We start from the raw sequence: 11,545 nt of genomic DNA, 5'->3' as shown, positions 1-11,545 counted from the left end.
GTTCAGACAGAGAGGACTTGGACATTATGTGTGTGTGTTCACCAGCAGTTGCACACAAAGAAAAAGAGAGGTCAAAGTAGACTGCAGACCTGTCCTCCCTCTCTCTATCGCTCCCCTCATCCTCTCGTTCCTTTTGCAGGTTGTTTTCTGTGGCTACACAAAAGCACAAATCTCTTCCTCTCTTTTATTTTTGTCCTTCCTGTCCTTTTGTTTCCCCTTCACTCTGTTTTTCTTTCTTTCTTCTTTCATCCTTTCGAAGGAAAACAACTTCCAATTTGTGTCCTTTCACTATTGGTTTGTTTGGTCTGTCCCCTCTTTGTGACATTGTCTCTTTCTTCCTCTGCTACCCTTCTTCTGCTCCTTTTTCAGTGCTCAACTTTCCTTCCTCTATCAATTTCACTCGTCCTCTCTTCAGTTTCCTGTCCGCATTTTCTTCCTACTTTTACCCCTTTCTCTCACTGCTTTCTTATTTGTCTATTTTCTACTTGTTTGTTTCCTCCCTTTGTCTCCTATCATCTCCTTGCCTTTTCTTCCATTGTTCTCCTCTATTCTTGTCTCCTCACTCTTTTTTCTCTTCCTTTCTTTCCAATCCCCTTTCCTCTAATCTTGTTCCTTCATCTCCACCTTCGCTGGAACCCCTGCAGATAGAATTTGATTTCACACAATCCAAGAAGTAGAAAAGAAGATAAAAATATTGTGTCAGCAAAAGATTTATAAGACATAGAAAATCAAGAGCTGGTGTTTCTCTCTGCTATGTTTGTGCTCCAGGGTTTTTTATGTTCCAGCTATATGCGCTATTTCTATCATTGCCTAATACACACACACACACACACACACACACACACACACTCCTCCCTCCAGGAGCCTGACAGATGATAAAGAGATGTTGTCAGGGACTGATTACCAGCCTCCCAACTAAAAGCAAGTAAAACATCAAACTAAAAGACCACACAGGGACGTGGCCTTATTTTTTTATCTCCAAATTTCTTTTTTATGAATCTCTCTCTCCTCCACTCTTTCTAACTCTGTTCATTCTGACGCTGTGTCGGTATCACAAGTATAGGGCGTGTTTTCTTGCCTGCTGGAGAGATATTTGATTTGTTCTGCCGTTTTAGAGCTCATATTATTTCTGGTGTATTGTTTTCATTATGACGGTTTTATTCATATTGCTGCCTGTGGCAGCCTGGGTCCCGGCCCTGAGTCACCAAGGAGGGGAGATAGGAATGGGGATGGAGCAATAAAGCAAGAAAGAGCTCACTACATGGGCTGCATGTGTGTTCATATGCGTGGCTTTGCTGACTTAGTTGGAAAGTGTAAGACTCAAATTATGACAAAAAGCTTCATCCAATTTTCTTTGCAATCTCTCTGCCGGATCCTTGCACGCACAAACACACACATCACACACTCATGTTCTCTGTGGACGAGTAGCCCTCTATCCATCAGCGTGATGAAGTTAGACTGACGCGTCATATATCTTAGCCCCTTTTCCACCCTTCATCATCGTTAGGATGACCTGTGGAAAAGTATGTGGCAACAAGTGTGAAAAACAATCATCCATCAATGAGGTTAGAAATAATAAATAACAACAGGATCCGACTGCAGCCGATGGGCGTTCCTTTATGTGTGAGGTGTTCATATCCTGGCAGCTGCTTTAGGCTGCCACTCGCATACTTTGTCTGTCCTGCTTTCTGGCTCATGGTCTGATTTGACTCCAAAATGTACCATCTTTTTGCTTTTTTCCCTGTAATTTATTATTAAAATGACCAGAAAATTAAAATGGACCATAGGCCAACTGAAGGAGTTCAGAGTGTTAACGCAGCAACTTCCGCGTAGCGGGCGAAGATTTTTAGCTAGCTAGAGCCTATCCTAAAGTTGATTTTTGTCTATACATTTTATAGTAAGTTGTTTAGCATGAGGATATAATCATATAATGTACTATCCTTTAGAGACCTTTTTCCATGTTAGACAATTTCAGGAAGACAACATGAAGACTTTCGACTGTTTCTGCATCACCAGCAAAGAACTCATTATGAATCTAGTAGTTGATACAGGTACAACTAGGGGACTGTCAGTTACAATAAACTACTACAAAAAAGGTTTACGATGATGTAAACGTCTAGTTCATATTGTAGATGTATTTATGTGCTAAATGTTTGTCAGCACTGCAACTCATTGGCATAGTAACATATGCTACAGTAATGTGATAAGTGCATTGTATGCTGTGCGGAATGGAATTAGTAGGGAAACGCGCAATGATTCAGGAGAGTTTGGACCTTTTTCTACAATGATTAGGTCCTCCGCTTAAGGCACACCTGATTAATCAAAATTTAGCCTAGCTAGCTTGCCACTTTCATCATGGTACATTTGTAGCTTCTTGCCGAAAGGTTGCCACACAGCTACATGTAGTTATTTTTACAATATAAAATATATATATCAACATATTTGCCTAATATTGGTGTGCTAACAACCAACAACAAGCCACTCTAATAATATATATTTTCCTGGACCATTGAGAGGAGATACATTCTGCCTAATGCTGATGGCTCTCTAACCTCAGGATGTTAATACACCACAGCAGCTGCAGTCAGACAACGTCGAACAAAAGGCCATTTTTTAAAGGAACAAAGGAACAAAGCTAGGACAAAGTGAGGAATCAAGACAGTGCAACTGACACAATGTCAAGTCCATTTCTCCACTGTTTCCTATAACTTTACAGCAATCAGTCCAGGATTGTTGGCAGGTCCATCACATGTGAGCGTGTGTGTGTGCGTGTATGTATCTGTGTGTGTCTCCTCTGTATCCTCTGTTCTACCCGCAGCTGAAGGAGGCTGATAGAAGAAAGAGCAGCAGGATGGCTCGAGGGGAGCCGGCGGTGAGGGAAGAAGCCCCACCTGTCCCGCTGGAGCCCAGGTTGGAGACGGTGGCCCTCTCTGAGTACTGTGGGACATTGATGTCATCAAACTGGCCCCCTTTATCGATCACCTCCTTTGTCTGTGTCTGTTCCTCCTCTTTCTCATTCTCCACTTCCTATCAGAGAAACGAGAAGATGTTTTCAAATTTAACAATGCTTATACATAAAAAGAAGCCACAGCTACATGCAACTACAGAAATGGTTCTCCTACACTCTCAAATGTCAAATAGCGTAGATGAAGTTCTGGATAGAACAATGGATTTGTATTTTAGTCTTTGAAATAGTGTTTTAAGACTAAAGTTGATCAAAAACTTACTTGTAATGAATTCTTTTCGATTTAAAAATTGAAACCAATTTCCTTTTTAAATAAGAATCAAGAATATAGAAAAATAGAAGTGATGTAAGGCATAAGCCATCTCTCTGAGACATTTAATTGAAAAGCACAGATCATAAAAAATCTGTCCTGCGTTCTTTATTCTAATACTAAGAAATAAAGTGATCTTTTAATTTATTTTTTAATCTAATAGAGATTAAAGATAAAATATTGGGATACAAAAGCAGTAAGTTCACATTTTTAATTGAATCAGTTTTAATTATTTTTTTGTACATCAAATTTAATTTGTAATAATCATGGGAATTGTATTAGAAAACTCAGCATGAAGATTATAAAAGGTTTGATATTAGTATACAGACCGGTCCAGCATTGTGTACATATCGGCATAATGTCTATATTGGATGCTTCCAAATGATTTCATGCCAGCAGATTTGCAGATTTGAGATTTCCCCCTGAACAAATGCATACATGAACCTGAGATCTTTTTCTGTTGGTTAATAAGGACTATGTTTGCATATGTCATATCATTTGCAACACATATTTTCATTACTACTGCATTTATTTCAAATTATTATATAATAGAGATCTTTTCAAAATGATTAGGCTAATTTTTCGGGGGTCCCCAGATGTTCACATATTAGTGGGCCACCAAATAAAAATCAAATTTCGATAACTAAACCATAACAGGAGTGTCCCAAAATCATTAGACAGACCAACTTTTAGCAATGGCATACAGATAATTTATTTTGCTGATTAGAAACGCTTTTTCAAACAGATCATGACAATGACAAAATGATACAGATAACATCAACACTCTTGTCAAACCCTTTCCTTTCAAAAATAAACAAAACCCACACAGATTATTGTTCAACATCTGCTCTAGCAAAGATATGCAAATAGAAATGTGATGCCATGTTTTTTATCTTACGTTAAGAGTAAGTTTGATTTTACTGTTAATGTTTTGCCAATTGAGACGCGTCTTAATTTAAAACTGTGGCGCTGTTGATAAAATAAGATTGACTACAGTGTTATGGGCGCTGACTGTCGAGGAGGCCCAGCTGCTCAGCCTCAATGATATGCCCTGACATCTGGAGGAGCCCCAGGCTCGTGCTGGCTTATTGTGTGCAGGTTTTTCTTCTGTTGATAATAATACAGCGCTGCATCATTTTATTGAAATGCTGCCTATGATACTTGCTCATTTTGTTGTGTTCAGATGTTTTTCGACTCATTTGGAACTTTTCATCATCCAGCGTGACAGTTGCAGAAGTAAACAAGCCAGTTGTATTGTTCCCCTTTGGGGTGAAGAAAACACATAGCCACTCCCACTTTTGTAAAGGGATGTGAAAAATACCATGTTCATTAGCAGTGAAGTCAGCGGCCACGAGAAAATGAGTTACTCCCAAGTCCTTGTAAGGATTCGTTCAAAAGGAAGGAATCGTTCACGAATGATACATCACTATTGATGGGAGAGGCATAAGGACTATCACATTCACCGCACAGCCATCAAATGGCACCGCCTTTGGGAGCAACTTGGGGTGCCTTGCCCAAGGACAAATTGTCATGGTCTAAGATGGAACCACCAAAATACAAGCATATTGACCAATATGGTGGTTTAGGTTTTAGAGTGTCTGTAGTGTAAAGACGCACAAAGTACATTGTATCTGAGATTTCGGAGAGCTGAGGAGATGTGCAGCGTGTATGGATGGGGGGAATGAATGAACGGAGAAGAAAAAGACAAAGTAAGATTGGATGAATTTAGGAGAGGAGGAGGAAAGTTGGGGATTTGGGGTAAAAAGAGAAAGGCACATTTGGGCATGAACCAATTCATACTAATGAAGACTGACTGATGCACTGCTTCCAACCAGCACCTCGTCTAATCCGCTCACTGAGAGCGACACGGGACGAAACGGAGAGAGAGGGAGAAAGAGAGCTGAGGAGGCCTACTGAGGAAGTGAGAGAGTTGGAATCCTCTCTTGTCTGGCGGCCCAGATTATCTCTGACAGCGAGGCATGCTGGGAGTCGGGGAGCCACAGCCGCAGCAGATTGTGGTCCGGCCAAGGTTACAGTAGCCAGTGTGGTGATTGGATTGGACGGCGTATAAAGGTCAGCGTTGGATGGAGGGAAGCCAGAAGCTGACGTGGAGCGCTCAAAAAACACATTTGTGTTCGCTACGTATTTCAGCTAGCTGCTGCCGTCTGCACATCAGAGGGCCGGCAGATTCAGAGCTGGTCCAACGGGACCAGAACCAAAACACGTCCGGGCCATTACTTGTCTAAGTGCTGCACACTGTGTGGAGCCGGACTGTTTGGGAGGGTATGAATGCAGTCAGGACGGTATGAACCTTGGTTGTGGCTGAGGTGTGACCCTCAACCCCCCTTACCCACATGCACTGCTAAGCACCCAAGAGTGTTTGAACCCAAGGATCACCTGTTTCACATTTGAAACATTTTCCTAATTCATCTGGCTCAGTCCTCATCGACAGGTTACATTTAGCACACATTGCAGCATGAAGAAGGATTCAGGTTCCAGGGAGGTTTTTGCAGTTGCTCTTTTCTTTTCTTGAACTTATAATTCCAATTCTAAGCACACGGTTCCCCACTAACCACTTCACATTTCAAACCACTTCTCCCCACTCAGAAGCGAGAGAAGCCAACTCTGGTGATATGTAGGGCTATTCTGAGAAACGAGATGTTAGCGAAGCCAGGGACCATAGTCATATCGGAGCCAGAGCGGTCAACATGTCAGAAATTGCTGGCTGACGTGGAATTGGTGTGTACATATACTAAAACAATGTTTTGCTTTGTGGAACCGAAAAGCCTGACTTTATCCTGAAAATGATCCGGCTAACTCAGTTAGCCACGTACAAGGAACTACACACTCTGCGCTGCTATCCGAGCAGTTACCCACCGAAAACACAATAAAACCTATTGAGACGGTGTATGCCCCACGGCCACTTAAATTATTTAAATAAAAGGTAAACAGTAGAGGAATTTAACAGAATAATTTCTAAACCAACAACGCAACTGTGCATATGTAGGAGATATCTGCAATATAGGTGAATTAAAGGCGGCAACTATATAAAGATCTTTTGACGCTGTAGTGTTGTCAAAAAACAATAGTAACAGTAAAGTAATGCTACTGATTCAAAAAAAAAAAAGAGCACCAGCCATTGAGTCAAAAACAAGCTATGTGACAAAATGAGCTCAAACCAAAGGAAAAAGATAAGGCCCTGGAACGAGAGGTGATTAGAAATAGGGGCGGCGTGCGCGGCGAGCTGAGGTGGTACTCACGATGTTGTTGTGCTCAGGCAGGTGGTTGTTTCTCAGCAGCTCGTCTTCCCGAACCAGCGGGGAAGGTCTCGGAGCCGGAGGGGGGGTGATGTCTGCAGGCAGGGAGTCAGGGCTTCCCATCCAGCTGATGGAGTTACCTGCATGAAGACACAGCCCCATGACTGCCTGTGTGTGTGTGGGTGCGTGTGTGTGTGTCTGAACCCTCCTTGCCCCCCGTGCTGAGTGGGCGTGAACCTACACATCTTTTTGGCAGCTTTATTGTCCGAGCTGTTGGCTGCTTGATAAATCACTGAGTTTTATGGGAAGTGCATTGACGCATCGATCCTGGCTTTAGTGTTTGGACATACCAGCTTGGTGTGTATCGACGGCCTCATCGACAGCTGTTGTGATTGAGTGACAGTGACAGGAGGGGCCTAAGCCTCTGGGCTCCTCGCCTCACACCTCCTGAGGCCCGGAGCTGCAGATACACTGAAAGACTCTTATGAATGCTGAGGCCGTAGCATGCACCTGACACATAAGGAGGCAGCGTTTGGGTCATGCTGTGTAAGTCGGCTGACTTTTGTGTCGCAGACGGTTTTTTAAATGTATTCCCTTTGAGTTGTTCCTCAGAGTGTCTTTGATGGTGATTTTTTTTTCAGTTTTTATAATGTGAGTCCTCCGATACATTATTAAATACATAACAATTACTTACTGTTAGATCAATATGGATGGCAGTATTGTTGGTATGTTTTTTAAGGAGGAATGAAACAAAAAAGTCGGTTGAGTAAGGTAGAGTAAGGATGTGGTTAACTTAGCTTAGCATAAAGACTGGAATCAGGGGGGAAAAGCTAAGCTGATGATTTAAATTTATATGAAATCCAAAATAGAGATGACATTAATTTTCTTATTTTTGAGCACAGCTTTTGGTTTGGCATTTGCACAGGCATATTGGTACTAAAATTGGCAACCTCACTGTGAAAAGAGTCATGGTACCCAACAGTTGTATGCCACAAAATAATACCAGCAGATACCTTTCTTTCAAAATGGCAACTCTGTGAGCTTTAAAGGTACTTCAAATCTGTAAGCTAGGTTTACCATATCCAACTAAACACGTTGTGGCGGCCTTTGTGTGGTTGAGTGAGGCCACTCTGTGGGAGTGATACCTCGCGGGTATTAACCATCTTTGTCCTGAGTCCATGGCAGAACTGGTGCACGTGGGAGCGGTGAGCCAATAGTGATAAAGCCCCACCTGGTCGGACTACACCTCTTGCTCTTCAATGCAGACCTCAACCATGGCCTGATTACCCTGCTTGGTTTATTTAAGTTACAGAGACCGTTCTTCTACGTTACAAAAGATATGTTATTTTATTCCTTTAAAGTAAACTTTTGATCAGTTACGCTCCCTCGTTCCCTCTTGTCTTGGCTTAGCTTTCTCAACTAGCTACTGGACAACAGAGTTAATATATGCCATTTGTTGCAATTATTTCTCACCATATTTGTTGCTTTAGACTAAAACCTTTTTAGTTTTATCAGTTTTATCTGGGTAGATTAATGCACTTATATGTACACTACTTTCATCGCCTTTTTATTGGGTGGCTCCTTTTTTGTCTGTACGTCTTCAGACATTTTAATAACTTCACAATAAAAACAACAATAAAAATGAGCAGAAGGCCCTTATTGAGTCCCCGTTCTTCCTATCAGATGAAGTACATGTAGCAGAATCCACATGGCATTTAAATTAGATTTTTCTCATAGTCCCAGACATCCACCAGCTCCCCTTTCTATGGTACCGGGTCTACAAATGTTTTTGTGCTAACTTCATTAAATCCTGATTCAGGTGATGTTATGTTATAGCGTTGCATACTGCCAACTAATTTGCAAGTAATGAAATTACCACAATCGAACTGGCAGTTGCCCACTTTAGCAGGTCAACTTATTCTTATTCCGAATTCAAACAGCAGCTTGGTCAGCGCCTGTTCTCTTGTGACTCAGTGTCAGTACTGAGTGACAAGTGTGGGTTCAGTTCCTGTTTTAATTTTGTTTCATACCTCTCTTGCTCCTGGGTTAAATTTTAGATTAGGGTGACCATATTACATTACAGGTCATTTAGCTGACACTTTTATCCAAAGCGACTTACATTACATTTTTAACCTATGACTTTTACATTTTTGCCCAGGGAGCAGTTAGGGGTTAGGTGTCTTGCTCAGGGACACTTCGACACAGGACACGGAGCAGTCGGGCTCGAACCGGCAACCTTGCAGTTACCAGCGCACCTTCTCTACCCCTGCGCCACAGCGACACAGCGACAGCGAAAATCCGTACGTCTGGTCACCCTATGTTAGTTGAGAATAATATTCTCTCATTAGTAATTATAATTAAAAAGTGAAAAACAAGTATTTCTTTTAATTTGATTTCATAAGGGTTCAGCAGTACTAGTGCAAATACTCTTTACATACAACACCTAATGTGTATTCTAGCGTTTCCTTGGGCTGAACCCAGACAGAGGGACAAAGGACAACCAAGGGACGGTGGTGTCTACAAGGACAGGGAAGCTGGTCCAGAAGAAGGCAGCAACTGTCAATCCCTATGTGGCCACACTGATAAAAAAAACTCTTGGACTTTGAGTGGGGCTTTATGTGGCCGTGAATGTTTGTTATTGTTGAATATGTTTGCATTTGCTGTAATAAATCCAATTTTATGTTACTCATATTAGTATTTTTCAAAAATGTGATTACTGTTAAGTGAGTTTGACAATGCTTTAACTTAAATAAAAGTATATTATTGAACGGCTATCCCTAGTCCTTTTGATGTTAGCAATTATAAGGTGTTATATTTTATATTTTGAAACGTAACACTTTTTAATTATTACATTATAACAGTGACATACTGTCAATATACATTCTACAGTACAGTAAAACATATGACCGTAATTAATTGTTCATGGGCATCATGGTAGAAACCATTAAATAACAGTATACTGCTGTTTCTATACAGCACTGTACTGTGTTGTTTTACAGTATTATGCTGCTGTTTCAATTTACAGTAGGTATGCTGTAGAATACAGGAAGTGTCGTTGCCAGTAGTTTACTGTAAATTAACGGGAAATTTGTTACAGTGTAGCCTAAAGAATAACAGTTTGGATTATAATCAGGATTTGTTTAGATTTACGAAAAGGTTGTTTCAAAAGTGATATGTTGACAAAACATCAACTGAAATACAACGAAAATAATGATGGTATATCGTAGCATATGAAAAGACCAATACATGTAATGTGTGTGTGGAGACTCACGCAGGCAGGCGTTGTGGGTAAACATGCGCTCCAGTCTCAGACAGTCTTGCCACTGGTTACCACTGCCTTCACAGTTACACCACAGCGACACGTCTGCAGAGCTGTTGCTGACGTAGTTGGGTGTCATGATGGTACCTACAGGTCAGAGGGGGCAAGGAAGTTAAAGGAACCAGGAGTTTTACTTTACTGTTAATAAATATCTATTACAGTAACACAAAATGAGTATCAAAAGACGTTAACAGCATCGGCAGATCAAAATCTTCCAGGCTTATTTTTTGGGTCACAGAAAGAGGAAGCAGTTCTTTTACTGCAATTAGAGCTGAAACAGCCGGTAGAAAAACATGATGTAGACTCTGGGACTTCTCCTACGGGAGCTGAAGGGACATTTTAAAGTCTGACTTTGTTTTTTTTCTGCTCAATGCCACCATGCCAATTTTTAGATGCAGAAAGCCCAATTTTGACAATTTATTGAAGTCTGAATGAAGCTGAGGGGGCAAACACCATAGCTGAGTGCGACACACACACACTCCAAAACCATCCCACTTTTATGTGTAAAAGTGTTTGGCTTTTTTCCAGGAGGGTGGTGTGCTAAATACCATTGTCATGTCTGAATTAACTTTTTTTATGGGTTGGGTTTGATTATCCTTGGTTAGCATAAAAGGCAATGTCTTATTGTGGGAGTAAAAGGCAGTTCGCATGACTCCTCCTTTCCAAACCGTCCCCCCCTGCATCCCGTACCGATGAGTCCAGCGTAGGCTCGGAGGCACAGGCCTGCTGAGTCTTTCAGACAGCCGCTGGGCGTCAAAGGAGATGGCTGGCAGTTATTAAGGAAATCTGCCAGTCTGGACCTGGCAACAACACAAACAACAGCCGAACATCAAACACAGGAAGTGGGCAGGACATCTAGATGTGCATGCTAGGGTGTGTTTGCGTGCATATCTATTCAGGTTCAAGAGATGTAGGGTTTTCAGTCCAACAACGAATCATAAAACACTTTTAAGATGCATTTCTGAGGGCAAATACCGGCTTGCTATTCTGTGCCGACTTTTAATATACATACATTTGTAATATTGTGTTTTCTCTGTACGTTACCTTTACAGAATGGGATAGCCAATTAAACCATAAAAGCAAATTGAAATAAATGGAAACTGCATGCTATTTAAATCCTTTAATCTATTAATAGAAGAAAAGTACATATAAACTAGGGCTGTCAATTGATTAATTACTAATTAATCACACACTTAAAAATCTAATTTGAAGTTGTTGTTGTTGTTAATGAATGTTCTTCTTCTAAAGACTAAATCTTAGAAGTTATGAGTAATCACTTTAAAAAGCCTGCTTTATACACTGTTGTTATTTTAAACACAAAGCTACACACATTTGATCATCTTTGATGCAGAATTAAACAAAGTTGCGTTAACTGCGTTGAATTATTATATTATAATATTATCGCATTAACCTCGGCCACATTAATCGCATAGAATATCGCGTTAATGTTGACAGCCCTAATATTAACTGGCAAAGTGGCAGATCGTAACATGGCAGAGCTCTAATCCAAGTAACATAACAGGCCCCAATAACATCCCAATACTCCAATAACACGATTTATCAGTTTCTGAACGGACATTTGTCAAATACATTTATTATCACACATTAACATATATACAAACTTCACTGTAGCTGACCAGTGTATCGGGCTGGAAAATGTTCCATGAAGAAAATTCCCTACAAGGTTTCATGTA

The 11,545-nt window shown here is 40.9% G+C and overlaps 1 protein-coding gene across 1 annotated transcript in view; it reads right to left on the bottom strand.

The window, feature by feature from the left end:
• Positions 1–361: 361 nt before the first annotated feature.
• Positions 362–11,545, bottom strand: part of LOC120817728 (GDNF family receptor alpha-4) — a 30,286-nt gene continuing 19,102 nt past the window's right edge. Inside the window, exons 5-8 of the mRNA XM_040174213.2 lie at positions 10,542–10,651; positions 9,804–9,938; positions 6,536–6,672; positions 362–3,027 (exon numbers count right to left, since the gene is read on the bottom strand). Coding sequence (XP_040030147.1) covers positions 2,809–3,027; positions 6,536–6,672; positions 9,804–9,938; positions 10,542–10,651 — 601 coding nt within the window. The 3' untranslated portion in view covers positions 362–2,808. The remainder of the gene's footprint in view (positions 3,028–6,535; positions 6,673–9,803; positions 9,939–10,541; positions 10,652–11,545) is intronic.

This window comes from Gasterosteus aculeatus, chromosome 4 (genome assembly GCF_964276395.1).
Source record: "Gasterosteus aculeatus chromosome 4, fGasAcu3.hap1.1, whole genome shotgun sequence".
In the NCBI taxonomy this organism is placed as follows: Eukaryota; Metazoa; Chordata; class Actinopteri; order Perciformes; family Gasterosteidae; genus Gasterosteus; species Gasterosteus aculeatus.
The sequence above is the reverse complement of the archived record's forward strand: the minus strand, read 5'-3'. Positions and strand labels throughout refer to the sequence as shown.